We start from the raw sequence: 26203 nt of genomic DNA, 5'->3' as shown, positions 1-26203 counted from the left end.
ACAATCTCTGTCCTGCAGCGAGGTCTGTGGTTTGCTGCCTGCTGTCTCAGGGAAGCTTCGGTTTGTGGGCCCTGGGAGGGCAGTATGTGGATCTGATTGGCCCGTAGATTTGCTCCGTCCGGGGCGGTGTGCGGCGCGTGAGTGGGGCTCAGTTGGCCGAAGGGATAATGCGTGCAGAAAGCCATGGGTTTTTCCTTCGGCTTGTGAGGGCCATTAAAAGAGAAACTGCCATCTGCTAGCATAAGTAAAAGACACCCCAGAGGGCCCTGCTTTCTCCCCCTCCCCACAGAAAACCCCGCTGCTGGGTTTGAAGTGGGTTTTTTGTTTGCTCGTGGTCTTTTCCTGGTTGGTGTGCATCTGTGTTCCATGGATATAAATGTGGTTGGAGCTCTCCCTCTGTCTGGACTTGGTCCTCGGTGCTGTTCTCAGAACCCTGCTGTCCCCCGAGAGTCAGCCCGCAGCGCTCACCGCTTCGTGGGCACTGACTGCCCCCCGGCCCCGCCGGCTCACACAGCCGTGGGCGCCCCGTGTCCAGCCCACCGTGTGCGGATGGGATGCCCACGTCTTCGCGGTGCATTCCCAGGAGGGGGGCTGATGCTCACGGGGTATCAAGATGTGAACTGGAGAAGCAGCAGTGGCTGCTCCCACACTGAGGGCCGCAGTCTGCACTGCCACCCACGGTGCCCAGGGCTGACGCGTAGCCCACTGTGTCAGTCTCTACGGCTCCCATCATTGTTTTATTTTATTTCCTTATTCTTTAATTGCTTTCATCCTCACCTGAGAATATGTTTTATTGATTTTAGAGAGAGAAGAAGGGAGAGAGAGGGGGGCGGAGACAGGGAGGGAGAGAGAGAGAAACATCAGCGTGAGAGAGAAACATGGACCGGTTGCCTCTTGTAGCTGCCCCACCAGGGATTGAACCTGCAACCTTTTGGTGCACGAGGTGATGCTCCAATTGCCTGAGCCACCCGGCCAGGGCGCATTATTAAGTTTGAGCCTCTCTTCATACACGTGTGTGCAAGTCTTTCAGGTTTCCTCTTCTATGCACTGTTCCTAAACTTTGCTTACTTTTACTTGGTTTCTCTCTGTTTCTTGTCACTTTACAGTATTTCCTCCTATAGTCTAGGATGCTGACCCCTTGTCAGGCTCAGAAAAGAAAGGACATGTCAATACTGACAATGCAGAAAAGGCACCGCAGTGGCAGGAGAGGAGAGCGTCCTTTACTTTGAGTAAATGTAGCTTTGAATCATGGAGCGTCCTAACCCCCCACTTCTCCTTGTCACTATCTGCAAACAGCATCCTCGGTGGCACCGATTCCAGACAGGAACAGCCCTCAGGAGATAACCCCCCAGCTGTGCCTCTGAAGCCTAGACAGCTCTGCCTATGGTGCCCCCAATCGATCCGTTTGGTTCCCTTGTCAAGACAAGGAAGCGGGTTCAGTGGGTCACCCCGAGGTCTCCGCCAGTCCTCTACAAGGGGCCTGGGAGTTTGCACGTCCTGCTCTGAGCACTCAGAAGCATCTGCTTTCCATCCCTGAGGACCTCATCCATGGGAGCTCCCTCACTTGGCGGTTTCCCTGCCTCTGGCTGTGAAAACCATCACCTCTTAAGAGGGGTCCTGCCCTTGGGCAGTATTCGCCCCTGCTCCATTTCTGAGCTGGTGCAGACACCCCAGTTTCTAGGGTTGGCTTTTGGAGGCCCCGGGAACACCCAGCCTCTGGCTGCCCCGTGGGAGTTGACCCAGCTGGTACTTAGCACGGGGTTGTGGTGATTCTCTGGCTGCGGCCCTTTTGCGCCTGTGGGAGCGCTGGAATGTGACTGAGATTCGGGTGCAAGTCTCCACGGGAGGCGTCCTGAAGTGACTTCAGAGCGTTTGGGGCAAGGCAATGTCCTCAGACATCATGCTGTGGTGGCGTTGCTGGAGGCTGTGACTGGCCATGAGGCCTTGGCAGTTGGCAGGGACAGTTCTGCCCTCAGTCAGAGGGGAGGTGCCCAGGGTGTGGTCGGATCTGGCTGGCCAGGAGAATGGGGCCTCGGGAGCCAGCTCAGGGATAAGTGGGCACAAGGACATGGCTCCTCCCGGACTGGTGCTTCTTAACTGGAAAGGGACACCTTCAAGGCTTATGTGGCAGCTGGAGGTGGAGGAGCCCGTGTCTGTCTGTTTAGATCACGAGCCAGGTCTCCAGTACAGTTGTGAGTGATCTCTCTCTGCAAGACCCCCATAGTACGTCTTGGAGCATCAGGAGTCGGGAGTCCTTGTGGCAGGGTGACTTCCCAGGGCCTTTAAAGTGACAAGCTCTCCAGCACACGCAGGGACGGTTAGGACCCTCTGATGTCCCCTGGTACTAACCGCCTCCTTTTGTGTTTGTTCAGGGTGGTACAGAGGTTACACCTTAAGGAAGAAGTCTAAGAAGGTGAGTCTTTTTTTTATTATTAAATCCAGCGCGTGTCTCTTCATAAATCACCCTGTGAGAGGAAATCGATTCTCTCTCATTTGTGCCTACGCGCTTCCCTTATGTATCTCTTTCTCTGAATTTCAACCGTGCGTGGGCTGGAGTGCGGGCTGCCCTGAATTGCTTTCTTCTGCACAATATGTGGACGGAGAGCTTGCAGCTGCGTGTTCGTGCGTGAGCTGCTGGGCTGTGATACACTCTCAACCTGTCCTCGTGGGAAGCGGAACCCTCTCCTTTGCCTGGTAGAATTCTGCACCCTATTTAAGTACGGGATGTGCAGATGACCGATGTGGGTCTAATGACTGCAGAAAACAAAGACCAAAACCAGAAAACCAGCCATGGTTTCCAGTTCCATACTATCCTTGATGATAAATGAACAGATTTATGAAGCTTACGCATGCTCCTTTCCCTCCTGCTCACAACTATTTCTGTACCACATACGCTGGCTTGCAGAAGCAAGAGCTGCTGCTCTCCAGGGCCCTTGGCATGCGGTGATACGTAATTACACCTCGGTCATTGTGGCGGACACTCCCGGATGCAGTTCTTCTGTGGCATTTCCATTCTTAGCGCCACCAACCTCATGATGGCTCTTCTGTTTCATTTTAGGATTTGGAAGTAATGTCCCTTCTAAGCTGTGGTTAGGCGTCCACGCTAACTTATGTGTGTTGACTCTCTCATTATGCCTGACAGATGGTTCATCTTACTAGTGTTTCTGAACTGTGCCTCTCATTACGTCCTGGTTGGGCTGGGCTCTCCTGTGGTCCTGAGCCTGTAACGGAGGCTTCGGAAGTCCGTGGCTCATGCAAGGGCTCCCCACCCACCTGTCAGCCTCAGACTGGGCCACGGTTTCTATATCCAATTACCTGCACCTGTGAGGTTTGGTCAACATCAGGTTCAAACCAGCTGGATGGTGGAATAGAGTTCTTCCAGGAAAGCAGGGGTTCAGTTGATGACCCCTTTTATAACAAAGAGTGCCTTTCTGTAGAAGCAGCCCCAGGTTTGACCTGGGAGCTTTATTAATAAAGACTTTAGGATCATGGACCACCATGGAAATTCATCTTTGTTGCTTAGCCTCTGTCCTCCTGCCTCACTCCTTCCCTCTCTGTGCTAATTCTTTTTCATGTGCAATCTGGCCACTTTCCCATAGACAGGCAGATCGGGAACTGTGATGCCTGAGTCCTTCCCCAGCATAACCAGTGGCCTTGGTTTCCTGGGTGGCCTGTGTCAGTCCTTTGGGGCCAGATGCCGGGGGAACGTAGTCAGAAGCCCCTGTTCCACAATAGGTGTGCCAAAGCCACTGGTGCTACTGAGTGGATCTTGGCTGCACAACCTAAATCTCACGCAGGAAGCTGTACTGGCTGGCGAGGTGCTGCCCAGCCCCTGCCCTGGCCTTTCAGGGGCTCCATTTTGCCTCCCTCCAGGAAGGGAGGTCTTGGTCTTGCTCAGGAGGCGGGACTAGCACGCCCAGTAAGGCTCCTGGCCATTCTTGAGGAGCTGTCTGCGGCTCCATTCGGTCAGGCGTATGAGTGCTGCTCTGTCTGCAAACTGGGGTGCTCCCCAGGAGTCGTGCAGATTGGGCGAGATTCCCCAATTTCTGTGTTTTATCAGATGGCCCCTCTGTTGGAGGCTGTTGCAAAAGTCTCTGGGGTCAGGTAGTGGCAGTGAGTACATGGTAATCAATCGTGTAAGAGAGGTGCGGCCTCTGGAGAAGGCACCGGCAAATCCTCTGGAACATTTTTCTTTGCAAACGAATTGCTTCTCTTCTTTCCGAAGACACCGGCAGACTCTGGAACACAAGGGGACAGAGCTGCCATCTTTTATCCTTGTTTTCTTTGCCCTGTTGTGTGTGAGACTTTGTCCTGTATCTGAATTGACACAGATCGAGTCCCCCCGCCCCCCACCTTTTGTAGGACAGTTGTTTGATTGGCAGTCAATATTCACATTGATAATAAACACTGTTTTTTTGTTTCCTCCCTGAAGGGTATATTTCCTGCTTCATATATTCATCTGAAAGAAGCCATCGTTGAAGGAAAAGGGTGAGTCTGGTCTGGATGTTGAGTGAAGAAGGCAGTACCTGGCCCAGTTGCCCTCCCAAGGGTCAGATACCATTGGGGGTTGAAGGGTGGGTGTGACTGGTCAGCGCGTCACTGGAGTTTGGGGTGAGAAGAGGGGACTTAGGGTGTGTGCGGCATGGCTTTGAGCCTTTGAGGGATCTCACGTTGGCTCAACTGCCACCCTTGTCCTTGAACCTGACATCAGTTTTGCAGAGCAGTGTAGTGCCTTGTGCTTGGTCACGGAGCTGCCCCACGAGGCAGAGGCTGCGTGGCCCCCAGCTCGGAACCCGATTCTGGAAGACTTGGCGGGAGCTGAGGGTGAACAGCAGGTGTTACGTTGGGACATGCAACATTTACATTTTGTCCGCTTGCGAGGTTTGTTTCTTAGAGGCCCTAGAAGTGATGTATGAGGTCATCGAAGGGACGTTTGCAGAGCAGGAACCCATTAGGCAGGAGTGGCAGTGAAGAGCCAGGTGTGAATGGCGGGGAAGGAACGTGAAAACGCGTCCCTTGTTTGCTGCAGCCACAGCGTAGCACTCAGTTAAATGTGTCAGTCGGAGAATCACTAATCGTGTGATTGCTGCATAATGCCCCTCGTTGGCTGAGCACAGAATTGCCCTGCTGAGCACCGCACTTGGAGGAGTAGCAGGGACCCGCTCGGTTCTGGGGTCCCACGTGCCTCCCTCAGATGGAGAAAGTAACTGAGCGGCGTATGTGGCTGGGTGAACCGGAATGTGCAGAACTGCACCGGGAAGACAACAAGGACAGTTTTGAGACCTTGCCCTGTCTTGGAAGTGATTGAATAAAGGGCGCATTCAGTGTATTGACATGGCTCTCTGCGAGCATCAGTGGAGGGGCTGACTGTAGGTGATTAATTTGTTTGAAAAGCACGTTGATGACTACAAAGGAATATGTGGAAAATAGAATCACGATGCATCATAGTAGTGTGAACAAGAGACCATTTTAATTCTCAGTACAGAGATCCACTCCCTGCCAGACAGAGGGACAGGCCCAGAGAGACAGAGACACTTTGTTCCCGTTTCTGGTCCGGCGTCAGATGCCCCAGTGCAAGCAGTGAATGCAGCCGGGGGGAATGAAGAGCTTGGAAGCCGCTCCCTCACTGATGCGTGGGCCGAGCTCCCTGGCGCTGTCTTCCTGGCCCTGCCTCCCGCGGCTTCTCTCCCACCCAGACCCGCCTGCATCTCCTTCCTCCCGGCCCAGAGCCTCCTGCCTTCAGGCAGCGCAGGCCATCTCTGTCCTCCTCCTTTCCTCCATCTGCCTTCCCTTTCTGCTCCCAGTCCTTCCTCCTTTCCAGTGCAGGCCCCCTCGCCTGCTTGTCCTCCAAGGTCAGGGTCAGCATCCTGTGTCTCTCGCGTAGTTCCTCTCTGCTCCGTACACTGGCCTTCCTTTGCTCTCAGGCATCCCCAGTCATTACTAGGTGGCTGTTGCCACCCATTCTGTACCTCTCCCCATAAACAAGGTGGCACCCACTGTCCCCTCCCCCATACTGGCATGATCAGCAGTGTGCCCAAGTTTCCAGACTTGAGGTGTCTTCTCAGCCCTCCTTTTCCAGAGCTTTCCTGCAGCATTGGCACGTTGGGTGCCCTTCATGTATAGCTCCCTGCTCCTGGGACGCTTTCCTTCCCCGCGTCTATTGCTGCCCTGCGCTGTCCCTACGCCCACCACTCTCAGTGTGCCCTCCCTGGCCTCCTTCTTTGTTGCCCCTGCCTTTGAGGTGGCCTCTGTTTTCTTGAAACGTCAGCTGTGCCCTCTCTGTGGCTGGATCAGGGTCTGCAGCCCTGACTGTCCCCTGGGGTCTAACTCCATCAGGCAAAGCCAAGTACCTACATGAGTCACCATCGCGGGCTGAGCACAGCGTCCCCTGCGGTCTTCCCGGCGCCCCGCCTGACGCGCTTCCCCTCTGTCTTATCTGAGGCCCTCTGTAGCCCTCTGCGGCGGGCGTTCCTGGGTTTGCGTGTCGCTGGCCCTCAGGTGACATGGTGGTTACAGAAGCGTATTAAATACGATCGAGCCAGCTGGCCCATTGGTTCCAGGGGCAGATCAGACCTGTCCAAAGGGAGCAGGTGGGAAGGATGCAGCGTGAGCCTGGGATGTGGGGCTCCCAGGGAGGCCCCTCTGTGGGGTAAGAAGCGGTCTGAGCCTCGAAGAGCCGGTGGGAGGAGCCCACTGGCCTCAGTGTGGAACTCAGGATCCATAGGCTGGAGACAGCCCAGGTGCGCTCACCCCGCGAGGAGGGAGAAAGCCCCCTGGAGGCTTTGTAGGGGCCCCCGCAGTGAGTCACGTACCATGTTTTCATCAGCATCCTTCCTGGGAAGCTTGGACACAGACCGGGCAGGGCCCCTTTAACAACCCCATCTGTAACGGGTGCCGATGATGTCCCCATCCAGGGTTCATTCCCAAACGCCATTTGGTGTGGGATGGTCTTGTATGTACCCATCCCTCAGACATCAGATTTCCGCCGCTCCTGTGGGAGTTGCGACCAGGCCCCTCCACGGACTGGCTTTGTCTCAGGGACTCCGTTGTTTCTTCCTTTGGGGGCTTCCACCCTCAGGAAGTCTCTGCAGGCCTGAACCCCAATGGTCAGCGCAAGTCAGGATTCTGCCCTCACTCAGGTCTGGGCCCTGCACAGATCGGGTATGTGAGGTGGGAGCTTTTCCCCATCTCTGTACGTCACGTGCTGATTGGAGTCTCGTTGGTCCAGGGCACTGTGTCTCTTGAGGACCTCTAGGTGGGCTGACATCACAAGCCCCAAACCCACTCCCTTCCACAGGCCCCTGTCTTGTGAGTCCCGTGCGGCACACTGCCGGGCCCAGAGCACGCGGCTAGAAAACTGTGGTGGGTTTGATAAAAAACCACACATATGTAGGTAACGAGTTCAGAGTAAGTCAAGGGTTAACCTGCTGGGGTAGAGAGAAAAGAGAAGGAGGCTCATCAGGGTTTGGGATCAGAGGGAGCACCTACAGATGTCTGAAAGCAGTGGCTCGCTTGGCGTCCGTCATGGGTAACTGCCTCCGCGTTATCACCTAATGCGGTCTGTGCATGACGGGAATGCAAAGAGCGTCTTCACCCACACCTGCATTTTAATGCCACACTGGTCGACTGTGATATATGGCATGTGTGAGATACACGGGCCCACACATTAGGGAGGGACTGTCTGCCTCCCAGGCCCCAGCGTCCTGGAGACTTACTGGGCTGTTATTGGCCTCCTTTGCCTTGGCTTGGCATCGGAGGTGGACAGCTGATATGTAGGATAACGGGCGAACATTGTCAGGCTTTGTCCCAGTATGGCCTGTTGCTCATAGAGATGTAGGCATTCGTAACGTGGATACGGTCTCAGTTCTGCATTTTCTCTCCATTTGCTTAGGTATTTAACTCTGGGGCCTAGGGTTGGGATTTACAGGGTGCAAGTCACAAAGATTCATGAAGCCATGAACTTAGCTGCTCTTCCCCCCCTTTCCTCCCCAGGCAACATGAAACGGTCATCCCCGGCGACCTCCCGCTCATTCAGGAAGTCACCACGACGCTGCGGGAGTGGTCCACCATCTGGAGGCAGCTCTACGTGGTGAGACAACAGGGTGGTGAATGGTCTTTCTGGACCTCTGCTGTCCTGATGGGTCCTTTTCTTTCCCTGGGAGCCTCTAAAGCAGACCTCTGGGACCGGTGATACTCAAAAGGGCAAAGAAAGCAACATGACGCGGTATTCTGCTCAACCTCAGGGGGGCCGTGGACCCTTTGGCTTTTGCTCTATGTTGGGGTGCAACCAAGCTCACAGCAATAAAGTGGCGGAAGGGGCGGGGTCACAGCTCTTACCTTCCTTGTGTTGAAAAGGGAACAGGGTGATCAGTGTTGATCTACCCTCAGTTTATATTTTGATCTTGAAAGCAAAAGTTTGCTTTTAAACTGTAATAGGTGTTTGCTTATAGATTGGGTAGAAGATGGTTACTATTTATTTATTTTGGCCATTGTCTGCCGGTAGGTAATGCCTCTTGTCATTGGAGAAAAGCTGCGCAGTCTTCTAGAGTTAAGCATGTTCTTTGGGGGATGGGAAGCATTTCTGTTTTGACTTGGGCCCAGTTCCCCAGTTCTGCTGGTTATGGAAGGAGTCTCCTTTGAGGCTGAGACTGTGACCTCTTCTGTTTCGTCTTCCTTCAGGCCACGTCCTTGCACAGAAATTCATATTTGCAGAAGATTACCTTTTGTTAGCCCGCATTTCTGTGTGAATGGTTGATTTCTTCTCGTATGCTAATATTGTCCCTGCCAAAGCCAGGCGGTGCCTGCCAGCCGACGCTCAGTTTCTTGGGGACAGAGAAAACGTCCTCCCGTCCCGCAGCTGCCGCCTGGGCAGCTTGCTGCTTTTGATTATACAGTGGGTTCCGATAAAGGCACGGTAATAAGCAGTTGCCATAATTGTTCATCAAATGTTCTCAAAAACCTAAAAGCATAAAGTTAGCTATGAATGTTCTGTGTAAATCTGAGCAATTCTGTCGTTGGTGTTTCATGTTCGACTTAGCAATTTTTCAACAAAAAACATGGCAGCAAAACAAACAGGAGCTGGTGTTGATATGTTAGCACATGTGGTTGTGGCCACATGGCCCTGAACTGGGCGTCCCGAATGATCCCTCGGTCTCCTTTTTAAACGTTTATATTTGCCTTTTACAGACTTACATTGTCGGATTTGTGCAGAGCCAAAGAGGAATGCTTAGAGTATTTTTACATACGGTTTTTGGTATAATTTTATTTTTGCTCTACTGTGTCGTTGTAGGCAAGTTAGCAAGATATCAAGGGTTTTAGATCTTTGATAAGGCTTTAGAAAAATGGACAAGGAGAATTAATAAGAGGGGAAATAATTTTTTATAAATCATTAATTTTGACTATTTAGTTTTCATTTACTAAATTAAAATGACGGTAATACTCTAAAGAAGAGTTGATGGATGTAAAATAGTCTGTTAGGGCATCATATGATGGATAGGTGGGGGGGATCTTACAAATTCCTAGAAGGAAGGTCAAAAACTAGCAATAGTGGGGTACGCGGTTCCACTACATAGAGGAGACATTATTTTACCAGGTTGTAATGAGCACATTTTAATTTTCTTCTGGGGACCATATGTTTAGAATTTTACCAACTCAGTTTTCACCTAGATTTCTTCTCACGGGAAGAACCCCCAGGTTATTTTCCCTTTGGATAATCCCTAATCTCTTTGATGAATTGTCCTCTTGCGGTTGCAAAGCTGTTGCTTTTCTTTGTACCATCAATCCCCTTGAAAGAGGTAGGAAGTGATAAGAAGTATGGATTTTGCGTCTTCTCTGTGTTTTCCTTCTGGCATCAGTACACCCAGCGCTTGTAGATTCAGATTTGGCTTCTTGTAGAAGCGTCTCTGTGTGCGACGCATGACCCACGGTGCGTCAGGGTGCTGCTGCCATGTCCTCTGTAGCGCAGGGGACAGCGAGGCCTCAGGGCTTGGGGCTCAGCTTCTCCATGCGCAGAGATTCTGAGGGACGTGTCAGCAAGATCTTCAGGCTCAGACTGGTTCCCAAGGAGAGCAGGGTTGCCCCCTGGGGCCGGTCACTCTAGTGAGCTGGCTCGGAGGCTGTCAGGGCAGAACCTGCTCTGGTCCGTCCGCTCTCGATGCAGCAGTCCATAGTCTGGAGCGCTGGGTGGAATATTGAGGATCACACTTGACTGCTGTTTAGCCTTTTCTGATAGGAACCAAATTCCATAGAACGTGTTCCGGTTCCTTGCTAACAGCATCTTTTAATTGGACATCAATGGCATTCTTTCATGTAAAGCAAGTGTGTTTGGGGAAAAAAACAAGCCACAATGCTGTTCTATACCAAAGGCGTTAAAGTGGGCTCCTCTCTTCCCCCCGTATAGCAAGATAACAGGGAGATGTTCCAGAGCGTGCGGCACATGATCTACGACCTCATTGAATGGCGATCGCAGATCCTTTCTGGGACTCTGCCTCAGGATGAGCTCAAGGAGCTGAAGAAGAAGGTCACGGCCAAAATCGATTACGGAAACAGGTGTGTTTATCTGAGAGATGATTTCATGCTTAAGTTATTCGATATAATAAAATCGGTATAAGCTTTGAGGAGACTAAAATCATATTTTATCATAAAACCAGACTTCTAACGTTCAAATGGCGTGGTTTGCATTTGGAAAAAGATGAGGTATTTTCTCTTGCCTCCTGAAAATCAGTTTTTTGAGCCATAGCAGAAACCTGTCTTTCCCTTCAAGAACCAGGGTGAGGGCAGCCTGCCCGTCTCCAGATGACCCCCCAAACAAGGAACTTCTGCTTTCTGTGCACGGTATTTGACCTCGAGGCTAGACGTGGGGTACTTTGTGCAGTAACCAGCCCCTGGCTTATTTCTGTGATGTCCTAGGTTCTCAGAATTGTAAGGGACAGCAAAGGTTACCTTGAAATTTGTCCCTGGTGTAGGGATACCAGATTTGGCAAACAGTAGTAGAGCCAGCTAAATCTGAATCTCAGGTAAACCGCAGATAATTCTTTTTGGGTAAGTATGTGTCAGCCCGGGTCCCCGGCTCTGCCCCGGCCCCGCCCCGCCATGCCTGAAGGCCTTTCGCGTGTGCTCGCTTCCCGACGGAGCTGTGCATTCTCACCACAGCGAGCACTTTGTGTCTGATCCGGAACGTAATGAGCTGCTGCAGCCTGGTTCTGCGGGGTCTGGGACTGGAACGAGTCTGTGCCCTTTCCCACTGGATGACGCTCTGCTTGGTCAGTGACAGGAAGCCTTATAAATAATCTGGTCCCAGGGGTCCCAGACACAGGTCTGTATCACTTGGAGAGCTTATAAAACACAGACTCCTGGGACCCACTTCTTACAGTTCTGATTTCTGTGTCCTGGGACACTGGCTGGAAATCTCAGATTTTGGAAACTGAGTTGGACTGTGATGGACAGCAGATTGGGAGCCTTCAGATTTCATCCAGCCCCCTCATTTTACACATTAGGACATCCACTCAGAGACCAGGAGAGGCTTGTCCCCAGTCAGTCACCTGAAGGGGAATCCTGGGTAAACCAAAGAACCTTTCTGTAAAATCAGAATTATAACATCATTTTGTTTTCTGGTAATTCATACTTTCAAGTGTGAAAAGTGTCTAAAAGCCACATTATTAGTTACATGTAGTGTTTGGATTAGAAAGGCTGCAGGAGAAGGCTTTTGTTTTTCCAGAAATCCAGAGATTCTGGGGAGAGCATATTTGATACTGTCACAGTGAAACCCATTTCACGACCTCCTGCCTAAAGAAACCAAACTTTTGGAGCTATGATTCTATTTTCTATTAGAGTATTGTGTTTTGAGCTTATGTTCAGAAACCACCTGCTTAATTTGGCTGCGGGACACCACTAAAGTAGGTTATGTCATGGAACAATCTGGTTAAGAAAGGAAGTGTTTCCAAACATAGTTTTCTACTTTGACAGGGAACACAATCCTTAATAAGACAGCATTTTGCCCGAGGAACTCAAGTGCGCGCCGTCATTTCTCTATAGCCCAGTGGTCTGCACATCTTTCTAGTTCTTTCTTCAGAAAAAATACGAAGGAACATCACAGTGTTGCGAGTCTGGGTTTAAAATGGTTTCTAGGAGACATTTGAGAAGTCATTTGATTAACGTCAAGGACCATCTCTAGAAAAATGCACGTGTATAATCCACACACCATTTTGCCTGTTACGTTGCCTGTGGCATTCTGGGAAGAGCATGCGTTCTGCCACAAGAGGGTTCTGGCTCAGGATCCAGGCTTTGGGCTCTTCTAGATGTTTTCTCTGACTTCAGGTTTCCGCCTGAGTCATGGCAGGTGGTAGGTAGCTGGTGGGCACATGGTGTGGGTCTCTGCTCCTCAGGATGCTGGTGCTGAGTGGACAGCTTTCTCAGCCGGGACCTTCTGGCCAGTCTTAAGTCAGGTGCTTTGTAGCCCCGCCCACACCTTGGTGGACCCCGCCCCTGTCCTCATTAGCATTGACTCCACCCACACTAAACTGACTTCCACCCCCACCAGCACTAACTGCTCAGGGGCACATTCAGTTCAGGGCTGGGATAAGCAGTGATAATTGGGAAACATGTTGCAGAGACGATTAATGAGAAGTTAAAAGGCTTTAAAAAAAAAAAAATGTTTCTGTTCCTCTTGAAGCACCCCGCCACCATTGCAGCTCCTGAGGCTGTTTTCATGCCGGCGCGAGGCCTCTGATTATTTGCTTAAAAGCCTGTTTACTCTCCTGTTGCTCACAGGCCCTGCTGGTCCTGGTTCACCCTCCGTGAATGTGCTTCGTGGATAATAGAGGGAAAAACGAGGCTTTTGGGATTGCCTTCCAAACGGTGCAGTGGCCCTGCGTAACTTTCAGAACAGAACGCACCTGCCACGCACGCCCTCAGACTCACATGCTGCATTAAGTGCGCGACCTTCAGAGAAGTCGGAGATGCGTTTGCCTGGATGGGGCCTTTATGGTCAAGTCCGTTTTCTGCTTCATCTTGTGCCTACTCAAGGCATTCTCTGATTGAAGTGTATCTTTATTTACACAGGCTGTCCTGTGTTGTATGGTTAAAAAAAAATGATAATTTTCTGCTTCTGTAGACGGGCTAATAGCAGGCAGAAAATCCCCAAGGCAAGGTGTAAGGCGTCAGTGATTCAGATCTTTGTGTCTTAGCAGAACACACCACAACCAGGGCACAGCGCTTGGTTTCCTTTCTCTATATAATTGCCTTTGTTTTTCCTTAAATAAAAATGGTGGTAAAAGTCACCAAACAGTTTTTGTTGGATTTGGGAAAATGGAGGGAAGGTTGTCAGCAAACACTTTCAGATATAGATGGATAGCTTTGTTGGCCAGGTGCTGCTCACGTTTTAAGTTGGCTACTGTGTTTAACCATCTGGTCAGAAAGTTGCTTAATGTCATTGTGGATAACTTCCATATGCTTGGTGTTGAAATACGACAGAACATCTTTATTGAAAATCTTCTGACGGGCTAATTCAGGGATTAGAACTGACTCTAGGTAGAAGGAAAGCCGTGTGGTGGAATCTACCAGAATAGGTATAGAATGTGTATGCTTTAAATTATACACACTGTTCACATAGGAATTAATAACATACATCTGTCTTGCTTGGACTTTATAGATTTGTGTAATTTCTCATTTTAAGACGAAATCACTATTGCCATGGAAGTTTCTGATACTTTTTTTTTTTAAATTCCAAGGGGATATGTTTTCAGTTAAAGAAAGTGACCTTGCAGAATGATGTCCCCTCCCTATTTGTGGGTGACCCCAACTTTTTATGATGTCTTCCTCCGCTCAGTTGCTGGGACTGAAGTTGTGTTAGAGAAGTCCCGGCCTTTGGTGTGTGTCCCTGAAGTTCTGAACTCTTGCCATTCTAGGATCCTCGATTTGGACCTGGTGGTGAGAGATGAGGATGGGAACATCTTGGATCCAGAACTCACCAGCACGATTAGTCTGTTCAGAGCGCACGAGGTGGCTTCGAAACAAGTGGAGGAGAGGCTGCAGGAAGAAAAGGTTGGTCCCGCTGCCTGTAGGCGGCCGCTGGCCCCTGGGGCATTTTTCCCTGTAGCTGTTCTCAGCACTAGCACCACATCAGTGCAGCCTGGAATTGGCCCTGAAAAAGGACCTGAGCAGGCAGCACCGCACAGCATGCACGCCCCTGCCGTGATGCAGGGGGCGGGGCCTGGCCTCAGAACCTGCTGCTGAGGCCCTGGGAGGATTTCGTGCCTTGGGGTCCCAGTGGGGGATGAGGAGACAGGGTTTTGATGTCACTGACTTTGTGGTCTCATCTCATGGGAACGATCCTTGATTCTGAGTGTCCTGTTTGACATGGGGCGGGGGGCATAGCCTAAGCTCCACGAGGGCAGGGAACGTGTCTTACTGATCTCTTTCATCTCCCGTGGCCTTCCGTGGTACCTTGTACGGAGCAGATACTCAGACATTGAGCAGTGATTTGTCATCTGTTCTCTCAGCAAGTGTTGAGCACCCGCTGTGTGCCGGCTACTGAGGACACGATGATGAGGAAGACACAGGCGTCCACATAGGGTTCACGAGTCTCATGGGAGGACCAGCATTAAACAAACGGGTCCATGTGTAGTCACCATCCTGATTCATGGGTCGGACCCTTGAGCTTTGCGTGGCTCTGAAGTAAAGACTCCAGACGCACTGGGATGGGCTGTGGCCGCTGCACGGGGTGGTCTTAGTTTCAGCTGTCTGCACACATGCTTTGAGACCTTGATGTGGGGACAAGGAGGTGACGGCATGGGTGGCTTCGCTGCGTGCGTTATGCCAACGGGTGATGCACACGCTTCTGCCCTGTAGGGGCTAGAAAAAAGCAGGGGTTCGTGATGAGTGTTGCTAACACCAATTCCTGTTGTGCTTGTACTACAGTCTCAGAAGCAGAACGTGGATATTAACAGACAAGCCAAGTTCGCCGCCACCCCTTCTCTGGCCTTGTTTGTCAACCTCAAAAATGTGGTTTGCAAAATTGGAGAGGATGCTGAAGTGCTCATGTCTCTTTATGACCCCATGGAGTCCAAGTTCATCAGGTTAGTGACATTCCCGAGCTGCTGCTGGAGACACGGGCATCAGAGCCATCACAGAGGCTCACTCCTGCAGAGAGCCTTGCAGTGGGGGCGGTCCACCAGCCAGACCTCCCCACGCAGCTGACCCGGTGCTCTGTCAGGACAGGGTGATGGCAGGCAGCTTGGACTCTGGGCTCAGGTCAGCTCTCCCGTGTACGGGGGCATTTGATTGGAGAGTTTCAGGGATGTGGCCACTGAAGGTTGAAGTGTCACTTTGTTTCCAGTGTTCCTAGGGTTTTCTATATCCAGATCCCCAAATGTCACTCCTCTCTTAATCTTGCCTTTTTAAACTTCTGTTCTTCATGAGTGTCACTTCTGCACCTTTGACGTAATGTTTCTTCAAGACGTCTGACTGGAATCCAGTGTCTATAGACCAGTGCCTGTCACATCAGGGCTCTCAGTTTTTATTGAATAAAGTGTGGTGAACCCTGGCTGTCATTTCTGATGAGCTAGTCTCTTCCTCGTGTCTTGCTTTTGACCCTCAGTATGACTTTCTTTTTGTCCAGATGGAAAGATGATAGTTTAAATGATGTGTGAAGTGTGTGCGTGTGTGTGTGTGTGTGTGTGTAAAACTCCTGTATCTTCACTTGTATTACTCAAAGTTGAAGCAGTAAGTGTATGACAGGAAGCAGGAAAAATGGGTGAATTTTATTCTCACTTTTGATAAGGACTTATTTCTTCTGGACATAGGATTTTGTTTGTGTTTTTTTAGGTCATATTTGGTTTGTCAGCCTCTGAAATATGCAATGTTTATTTTATACTGTAAATGAATAAATGGTAGATTTTAGATTATAGTCCTTCTAAGTGAACAAGCAAGCTTTAAAAACAATCAATGTTGAAATGCCATTTTCATATAATTCCGTTGTAATTATAACCCTAGACATCCGAAGCTGAGGCCTCCCGAGGATTTTGTCCGGGCAGGCCTCGATCCCCACCCCCCCACGTGGGGAATCGTGGTCTCCTCTGGTAACAGTAGGGCAGCTGTGTTGGGCGTTGCTGACATTTCTGACCTCGCATGGTGGGCCTCGGTGGTATTACTTATATGTCGATACGGATGTACCTCTGAAGTCCTGTCGTAGTGGGAAAATTAATTTGCTTTTCTTTCTTTGCTTCTTTCTTTTCCAAGCGAGAACTACCTGGTGCGCTGGTCCAGCTCGGGGCTGCCGAAAGATATAGACAGATTGCATAATTTGCGAGCGGTCTTTACTGTAAGTGCACCCGAAGTTGTGACTAGGGTCACTCACCTTTCTAACGACTATTTTTAATGCCCCGCACCCCCACGCCCCACCCTGACCTCTCACCACACTTGGGAGGATGAGCTCCTGGGCTGCCCATCCTCCATGGTCCTTTAGAAATAATAACGCCCTTCCCAGAAGCCTCTGGGCCTCTGGCTGCCCTCAGAATCCCAGAACAAGGATTTACCGTGTATTCCCATGGACACACCTCTTACCCTGTATCTTAAGTTTACTTCAAGTTAATTGACTATGGTTATCCACTTCCTTTTTGTGATGTGAACAGCTTACTAAAATGCTACAAACTGGTCGGAGAAATGAGTCTCTGTGCATCTCTTTCCTGTCTGTTTCAATCGAACCTGCATTGAGTCATGGCGCTCCGAACTAATTTATGGAAATTCCTATTTCTAGGACCTCGGGAGCAAAGACCTAAAAAGGGAGAAAATCAGCTTTGTCTGTCAGATCGTCCGAGTGGGTCGCATGGAGCTGCGGGACAGCAACACCAGGAAGCTCACCTCGGGCCTGCGAAGGCCTTTTGGGGTGGCAGGTAACTCTGTCTCCTTCCTCTTCTCCTTGCGGGTTCCCGGGTCACCCCCTTCGTACAGAGCAGAGCTGCTGCTGACTCTGATTTGTTGGCTTTTCTGTGGCTGAGAAGAAGTTCCGTCCATTCTGTCGTGGGTGCTTTCAAGTCCAGGGGCTGCTGGGGATGCAGCCTGAGTCTCAGTGTGAATCGTTTACTGGGGTTTCAAGCGGCCGCCTCTCCTGCAGGGGACCCTGGGCCATGTTTTCAGCCTGGAGGACAGCCGGCCATTGGTGGTGGGCAGGCTTTCTGGACTCTGGGACGGATTGATTTAGGAGTGAATTGGCACTGAGGGGCCCACGAGCAGTGGGAGGACACAGTTTTCCCAACCTGCGGGGCCGTTAAATCTCCGTATTGCTGTCAATTTTTGTTTTGTTGGGTGACAAACCAGGAAAAGGGAGGGATGAGTTACCCCGGTGAGGGAAGCGAGTGTGTCCCCGAAAGCTCTCATGAGCCGGCCTCTTTCCGTGTCGCTCCTCTGTCACCCTGGGGACGGTGCCCTCCCTCACTGGGTGCTGGTAGCTGTGAGTGCCACCCTTGTCCGGGTCCCGTGTGTGAGCCTCGTGGTTTGCATGACTGTGCATGTGGGGGGACCTGTCCCTTTCTGCTCCACAGCTGGAGACCGTGAACGGACAGCAATGGAAGGCGTTCCTCACCTGGGCGGCCAGGAAACTCGGGGCTTAGTTTGGTTTGGTGGTTTTGTTTTTGACTGCTTTAAACAGACTTTATTTGTAGGATGGTTTTAGGTTCATAGCACAGTTCAGCAGAAATTACAGATGTCAGTGTTTCCACCTACTGCCTGCACCCCCTCGCAAAGCCTCCCCCACTCTCGACAGCCCCCACCAGAGAACACGTTTGTTGCAATTGGTGAGCCCCCAGGGAGGTGTCATCATCACCCAGAGTCCGTAATTTACATGAGGGCTCCCTCTTGGCGTTGCCCACCCTGGGGTTCTGATAAGTGTCTAGGGACTTGTGTTCCCCATTACAGTATCATAGAGTTCTCACTGATCAGAAAGTCCTCTGTGCTCTGCCCGGATTTTTCTGGAAAAACATATTCAATCACTTAAATAAATGATTCAGATAAATGATTCACTATGTCATATGGAGTAAATAATAGCAGCGACACTCACCAACCGGGCTCCCTCGAGGGGTCTGCCACTGAACTCGCCATTTGTGAGGGAGGCTTTGAGGGGAGCTGCCTTTCTGAGCTCAAGAAATTCTTTCACGTTTTTGTTCCTTATTTCTTGACTAAATGCTTTAACGGCACACCTCTGTTTTCGGACCCTGTAGTTTCTTTCATGTGTAATCTGATATGGTTGAAATACCTGCGATTTTTCAGGAGTCCTTTTTTTTCTTCCCCATCTCCATGGTGGCTTTGAAGAAATCGTTCTGTTTTTACTTCAGACGTGTTGGGCTTCCCATAGGGGACCAGAGCAGCCTTTGACAGTGTGTGAGTTGGGCCTCTTTCCCACACGGGTGCCGTAAATCCTTTGGTTACTTGGGGACTAATAACGTGGTAAGTTCCTGTGAGAACAGGGACTTCCCTATACCCTGAGGACATCCAGGCCAGAGGCTAACAGTTTTCCCTTCCTGTTGATTCAAACCAGAATCTTCTCAGCTTTCACAGGTGGACTTTATGTGTGTGTGATGAAAATGATTTACCTTTTGATTGGAGTGGTCTTTACATGGATTTATGCATTTGCAGAATTCATTGAACTAGATTGTACCCTGTGCATTTAATTTAATTTTTTTTTTATAAAGAAAAGTCAATGCAAAGCATCCTTTCCTGTCAAGTTTTCCATGAGCCCCACGTCTACCACAGTCTGGCTTAGGTACCCCTCCTCTGGGCCCCGAACTCTACGTTCCCTTCCATCACGGGACTCGCCTCACCTCTCTGTCCATGCACAACTATTAAACTTATTTGCCCACCTCGCCAGACTATAAAGACCGTGCTGTGACAGCTGTGTCTCCCTGGTACGTGCCTGCTGCTGCGGCCACCTTGGCTGCACAGCCCCATGCAGGCAAAGCCACGGGAAGGCACAGGAACGGTTCAGTTCCTCCCTCCCACTTGTCCCGTTCTAGGTGCTCGCTGTTCTAGGACTTTTCATCATCACACAAAGTTTTCTTGCAAAGTGCAGCTCAAGGGGGCCAGCTGGGTAACAGGCGAAGGACTTTATTAAATGGAACTCTGCCGGTTGAGCTCCAACCCTGTTTGGGCAGCGTGCTCAGGGAACTGAACTTGTCTTCCCAACAGGGAAATGATGTACTTGAATATGAGAAAATTCTGCCGTGCGGTTCACGCTATTGCTTGTAAGAAGGCATTCTGAAGTCCCTTTGTTTGTTTGTTTTCTCTGATGATAGCATTTAAACAAAACAATCTTTGTGCTTTTCTTGTCCTCAGTGATGGATGTAACGGATATAATAAATGGAAAAGTGGATGATGAAGATAAACAGCATTTTATTCCCTTTCAGCCGTAAGTATGAAGCAATCCAAGCACTTAACCACATACAATATAGAAAACGTATGTTCGTAATCATTATCTTCGTAATTAAGTTTATAAATTCAGCACGAATAGGGATAGATTATTTTAAAATAACGAACAATCTATGTAGTCATTGTAGCACATGAGATTTTGGTAGCCAGGAAAGAATCTTGGGGTAAAGTTTGGTCTTGCTAGTAGAATATTTTAAGTGTGACCCCAGAATCATTTTATCATGCAGGACATGCAGAATTACGATTCTGCTCTGAGCGTGAATGTTTCTTTACATAATTGATTTATTCTAGCAGCGATTCATGTTTTCAAAATACACCACTTTCAAATTTATCACAGGAGGTTGCTGCTTTTAAAATAGCAAGCCAAACAAAATAATGATGAATTCTTTCGTAAAGCGAGACATAATAGTTTCAAGCCAACACTTACGCTGCTGATTTTTCTGCCTCGGTTGTTGCTGAGAGTGGCCTGTATCTGTGCTCCCCTTCGGAAGGATTTGTCTAACTCGGGCATGAAGTCTATAGAGAGGTGCGGGAAGCCTGAACGGCATTCAGAGGAGATTCGTTAAATTGATTCTCTGATTTGAAGGTAGATCCTGTGGGAAAGGCTGAAAGAATTGATGTTACTTCCCTGGAGATTAAAGCAAGAGGGTCCCTAGAGAAGGGTGTGAGGTCACTTGGGCCCTGCTGCACCTCTGACAGGTGGCAAGGGAGGAGGAGGACTGAGAGTGGGTTCGGTGGCTTGTCAGAGACAGCTTCCTGCTGGGGTGTGAAGCCTCAGCAGAGCCAATGGCAGGGTGAGTTAGGCTGACCTGTCAGAGTGCCTGCCCTGCATTCTCTCTTTTCTCCTCATTTCCGTTCTGGCGTTAGTGGCCTCAGACTGGAAACACATTTAATTTTAGAAATTTTACATTGTTTCCCTGTGCTGACTGGGGGTGCAGAGGCTGGCGATGCTCCGTGGTGGCTGAAGGAGCCCTGTCCTGGGCGGCGGGGGGTGGAGTGGGCAGCAGGTGTGAGCTGCGCTTCCCTTTGCACCACAAATCTGTGCCTGATGGACCAGCTGACCCAGCCGGGGACTGACCACTTCTCGGGGGCAGCAGGAGGATTTGCTCTGTAGCCAGGTGACCTGGTCAGCGAGCGTCCTGAAGCCCGGTCCAGTAGACAGGCGTGCAGTCTTCTAACATGGGAATACCAGAGGGTCCTGCGTGACCGAGCTCGAAGTGTGGGCCCGGTGTCCATGTCCCCGCCCACGACTGGACGCCAAGTCTTACGTGGCTTCAGTGCCGCAGGCTCGTTTTACTGTTCGATACGGTCACTACCGGCATCCTGGGGCTGTGTCAGTGAATGAAAATTAAATCAGATGAAATATTTAGCTCCTCAATCACATGCATCCCATCGGAAGCGCTCAGTACCACGCACGACTCATGGGGAGCCTATCGGTCAGCGTGGATACAGGACATTCCCATCATCGCGGAATGTTCTGTTGGACGGGGCTGCCCCGCGGTCCCACCCCGAGAACAGGGTTGCAAAGGAAGCCAGTCCTGCAGAATCTGGAAGCTTCCTCAGTACACAGGGGGAACGTCATTTCTGAACATGGGCAGATACTGAGGTCAAATAAAACTATAGCTTTATAAAACGATAACACGTAGCCACTCCCTGTGGCCACGAGGAATAACGTAGCCCTGTTCTCTTGAATGCTCTTGTGTATGAGAGACCTTCCTTTCCTGAGGCCCAAATGTGGCACCGAGTTGAAATGACCCAGTGCCTGCCGGTGTTTCCTGGGAAAAGCCAAGGGAAAAATAAACTTGGGTTATTGTCGGAAAAGGTAAGGGGATTCTGAGTTTAGTTTTAGATTCACTGATCTAAATGTCCCCGGGACATGCTACGAGTTATTTGAGATGGCGTATTGCCACCATCTTTTCCTGTCTTTTAGCAAAACATCCACTTTAAAAACTATTATTACGTGTGCAACTCCTACTGCAATCTGTAACTCCTTGCTCCATTAAAGGAAGGCTAATACACAGATTGATATTTGCAGTGTTAGCAACAAAAGAACAGCATGCTTTTAACAGCAAAATAAGCAATGAAACCAGTTCCTGGGAAATGCCACGCTAATGAAACCGTTTTTTGCTCCATTAAAACTGATTTATTATATTACAGGATAAGTTTTAGGGAAGGGAGGCACAGTCTACATCTCTCTCTCTGTCTTTGAACTTGGGGAAGTAAATTAAGACAGCCCTCAGCTCTCTTGAGTAATGGGGGCTCAAGTGATGAATAGCCCCTGTCATGGGACCTGAAAATAATTTTGAACATGATGTACATGACATATATTTTCTTGCTCATTGCATATTGTCCTTCGCTGTGCTTCACGGCGTTTCTCCGCACGTGTTGCCTGGTTTGTATTTATCCTCTTGTCTAGTGCAGCTTCCAGTAAAAGATCCTGATTCATGAGCCCCGAAAACAGTGACGATCACATTTATAATTGTGTCACAGTTCCACTTCCCAGAGATGGTAGTTGTATTCTTCGAAGACTATGCCATTCTGTTCACATTTAAGTATTTCAGGCCACGTTGAGTACATAGACTTCTGGAGTAGAAGCGTTACCACCCAAGTTTCCCAAGAAGTTAAGTTGGAGGGATTTTTTTTTTTTCTTGATTTTATTTTTTTCCCTTCAAACAACCTGCCCCTGGACCTATGCTATAGTTCAGAATTATTGAAATTGAAGAAGTGTTTATAAACATCCCTTGGGATTAGATGCCATCCAACTGCACACTTTCTGATTAGTTCTTTTTTGTTGCCCAGCAGGAATGGAGTGTAGGTCTGGTGCCCGTTCACTTCTTGGGGAGAGGGTCGACCTCGTTTGCTTTACTTTTCTCGTGTGGTTCAGCATTTTCCTGATCAATGCTCTTCCCTGTCTCTCTTGTCACCTATCCTGTCCTTTGTCGTGCGTTGACTCATGCTGACTCTCTCGCGTTCGGTGACGTGATCTCTTGTGTCCCCTTGTTACCGTGACCTCTGGGTCTCTGTGCCCCATGTCTCCTGTGGTCTTGGTCGTCCCGTGCCCTCCAGGCTCGCGTTGGACGACGCCATTCGACACAAGCCGCTGAACATGTCATCCCGTTTTTCACCCAGGGTGGCAGGGGAGAATGACTTCCTCCAGACTGTTATAAACAAAGTCATTGCTGCCAAAGAAGTCAACCACAAGGGCCAGGGTACGTATTCTATTGTTTTATTTCTATAAATGTTCATGTACATGAATTTGGGACACTGCCATCCATATGCTTTGCATTTTAGTTTGATGATGTGATGGTGGTGACAGTGATGATGATGGGGGGAGGAGGAGGAAGAGGAGGATGATGGCAATGGTGATAGTGGCGAAGATGATGATGGTGGTGATGCTGCTGCTGCTGATGGTGATGGTGGTGAAGGTGACGATGAGGATGAGGATGGCGATGATAATGATGGTGATGATGGTGATGACTGATGATAATGAGGGTGATGGTGAGGAGGGTGATGGTGATGATGGTGGTGAAGATGACAATAATGATGGTGATGATGGTAATGATCATAATGAGGAGGATCATGATGGTGGTGATGATGGTGATGATGGTGGTGGTGAAGATGACGATGATGAGGATGAGGATGAAGATGGTGTTGATGGCAGTCTTGGATAATGTGTGTGCTTGTGTGCTTGGTGTACAGCATGGTGAGGGTTTTCTTGCTGATCACATCTATCGGCACGGCTGAGAGCCAGCCTCCTGGATGGGAGAGGAAGACTGAATGGGATACAATGAAATGTTTGGAAACTAGAGCTGATGAGACTTAAAGCAGCTAATTTGCTTGCCTTCCTCAGTCTTTTCCAGCGAGCTTCTTTCATTATGGCCATTTTTAAACACACCTGAATGGCTCCCCGAATACACACGGTGACTGTCTCCTGGCAGCACTGTCACCGTGCTGTTGGAGAAACGCGGGACATGGACACAGCCCCCCTGCACACATGCTCTGCTCTCACTTTTTCTTGCCTGTGTGGCCCGATCACTGCCACACTGTTTTCTGGGACACCCCGCCCTGCCCCCCGAGAAAGCGGCTTCATTTTGCACTCACTCCCCTCCTGTTCTGTAATCCAGGGGGTTTCTCCCTCCCCACACCCCGTCTAACACTCATCACTCATCATGTTTAATCCCCTGCTGACAAGTTCCCCAGCAGCCGACCTCCCGGGGGCAGAGGCAATGAACCGGTCACCTCCGCTGACGACAGTCGGCACTCAGGTGACCAGGAGCGCCGCCAGAAAGCAACTGTTCACCTAGGCCCTGCCTCCAGTCTGCGGGAAGTCACCTTGGCCTGAGGCTGCCTTTAGCACAGGTGGGGAGGTCCCCGTCTCAGCCCCTGGTTAACTGTGGTCTCTGCCCACAAACTCCTGTGGCTTAGGTGAGCGGACCTGTTTCCTGGTCTGGTGGCCCATGTCACTAGAAACAGTTACTAGATCCATTTCCCGTTCTAAGGGAGGGTGCCAGCTGCATCTGAAGACCCTGTCCTCTGCAAAAGGTGGGACCCTCGGTCCCGCTCGGTGTGAACTGCCCTGCTTCCTGGCAGACAACAGCGGAACCAACACCCCGGCCCCGAACGTGAATGAAGCGTGACCTGTCTGGGCAGAGCCATTTAAGCTGACCCGGAACTTGTCTTCTCACACCGCCCCCCTCCCCTCAATATTCCCTTTAATTGAAAACCACGGGGAGGCCCCATGGCAGCTGTCCCCGCGGGTCTCCTTGCTCTTACAGAGCCCTCCGAGTGTCTATGAACTTGTATGGTTACAGTCACACAGGAAAAGCAGGCAGTGGTGTCAGGCCAGCGGGAAGGTTCTCGGAAAGCAGACCCAAAGCCGGCCTTTGTCGGTGTCACTGGTGCTGTGACGCTAGATGCCCGTGCGCCGATGCCAGGGGCAGGAGGTGTGCCTGCAGGTCACAGTGAAGCTGAGAGACGGAACAGACGCTGCCTTCTCAAGGGGAACACGGGCCTCGGAACCAGAACTGCCCTGGGCCAAGTCCCTCCCTCGGGGCTCCCTCTGGGGCCCTTGTCCCTGCTCACCAGGTGGAGCTGGGAGGGCGGGGCCACGGGGACACGCACAGGATGAGTGTGGTTTGCCGGTCGCCCTGTGGAGCTGTGCGTTTTCCATAGCAGTGACTGGGCCTACATGATGCCTGCCTGCCCGCCGGGTCTCACTTCGGAGTGTGGGCACTGGGAGGGGTTGGGGGACACTGATGTTTACCGGAACCATGGGTTTCCCACGCTTGTCTGCCCTCAGTGGCTCCTGTCTCCTCTCTGGGCTTTGGCCGATGGTAGGTTTCCATCAACAGGTTTCCTTGTCCCAGTTGACAGTGTCTTTTATATTTAGCCCAGATTGTCTGAACCCTGACCCTGGAGGTGCTAACTGATTTATGTGGACTGAGAATCTTCAGACACCCCGGGGCATCCGCTCCTATAGTTTTAGCTATAACGGATGCTAATTCCTTTCATTTTTGATTATTCTGATTAAGCAAAAGTCAACCAAAAATGCACTTTTTCTTTGAAAATCAGTCTGATTTTCTCCTGTTAGCTATGTGCTTTAAGCCAGCCGTAACCAGGAAAATGTAACCTCTGTGTTTAACTTGTGTTATAACCGATCGACCCATGTCATTGAGTCACTCGTTTATGAACTGACGTCGCCGAGCAAGCTCTCTTTGTGAGAAGGGAAAGGTGTCTGGGAGGCGGGTCGGGGCTGCTGGAACTGAGTGCCTTGTCCTCGTCCCTTTGCCTTGGAGCCCTGTGACTGGCTTCCTCCCACACGCTGCCAGGCTTTGGAGAACCATGGAGTCAGGAGGACTCTGCAGACATCCGTGCCGTCAGGGTGTGCAGAGGCTCACACTCCTGAGATGCAGCTGCCTCCTGGTGTCCCTGGCGGGGACCAGCCCCACATACCTGGCAGGGGTAGTTCCCTTGCGCTCCGTGAAGGCTCCTCATCACCTGGTGAGCTCTCCTGGAGGACAGAGCCAGGGCTTCGGTGTCCAGCCACTCAGAGGTCTGTCTGCTCACCTGCACTGTGGGTCTGGAGCTGCCCCCGGCTTTTGGCACTTTGTTTGGACCCGAGCAAGGGGGCGCGACCTCTGGGTGAGTCGGGGGTGGGGTTGCAGGCAGGCACCTGGCTTGGTGATCAGAGTGTAGCAGGGCGGGGCTCCACCTGTCATTCTTTGCCAGTTGCCTTGTGACTTATATGATGTCTGATCGCTGGGTTATACACCTGAGACTAATATAATATTGTGCACCCACTGTAATTGAAAATAAAAATTATTTAAAAAATGAATAGTAAAAGACAAAAAGAGAAAGAAAGAAAGAAAGAAACAGAGAAGCCAAGTCCCTGGTAGGGATATAACGAGTGTCTGCCCTGTGTCTGCAGTACCAGTGTGTATTGGGCACACAGTAGGTGTTCATTAGACACTTATGAATAAATCAGAGGGAATCAGTAGATTGCAAGGGGGAGGGCGTTTCACCAGCTGGCGAGGAATGAAATAACATCAGTGACTGTGGATTTTATCAACCACAGGCTGCGCTGATATTCTCAGACCACAGAGATGTTTCCAGGCTGGCTGCCAGAGACGAGGAATTAGAGGATCAGGGTGTGGGATCTGTGGTTTCCCCATTTGCCCTCTGCCAAGTGCAGGTGCTGGGCTGGGCCGTGGTGCATTGCCCATGTCCCCTGCGGGCATGTGTCTAGAGGAGGACTAGCTGGACAGACAGACAGTGTGCATAGGGACAG

General features: G+C 50.5%; 1 protein-coding gene across 1 annotated transcript in view; it reads left to right on the top strand.

Annotated features, from left to right (window-relative positions):
• Positions 1 to 26203, top strand: part of DOCK1 (dedicator of cytokinesis 1) — a 385242-nt gene that overhangs the window by 43545 nt on the left and 315494 nt on the right. Inside the window, exons 3-12 of the mRNA XM_090278686.1 lie at positions 2373 to 2413; positions 4433 to 4488; positions 7993 to 8089; positions 10400 to 10548; positions 13905 to 14040; positions 14917 to 15074; positions 16237 to 16318; positions 16754 to 16889; positions 19324 to 19396; positions 22546 to 22625. Of these exons, the coding sequence (XP_090134812.1) occupies positions 2373 to 2413; positions 4433 to 4488; positions 7993 to 8089; positions 10400 to 10548; positions 13905 to 14040; positions 14917 to 15074; positions 16237 to 16318; positions 16754 to 16889; positions 19324 to 19396; positions 22546 to 22625 (1008 nt within the window). The remainder of the gene's footprint in view (positions 1 to 2372; positions 2414 to 4432; positions 4489 to 7992; positions 8090 to 10399; positions 10549 to 13904; positions 14041 to 14916; positions 15075 to 16236; positions 16319 to 16753; positions 16890 to 19323; positions 19397 to 22545; positions 22626 to 26203) is intronic.

The sequence above is a fragment of the Furipterus horrens genome, unplaced genomic scaffold (genome assembly GCF_987537825.1).
Source record: "Furipterus horrens unplaced genomic scaffold, mFurHor1.1.pri manual_scaffold_5, whole genome shotgun sequence".
NCBI lineage: Eukaryota > Metazoa > Chordata > Mammalia > Chiroptera > Furipteridae > Furipterus > Furipterus horrens.
The sequence above is the reverse complement of the archived record's forward strand: the minus strand, read 5'-3'. Positions and strand labels throughout refer to the sequence as shown.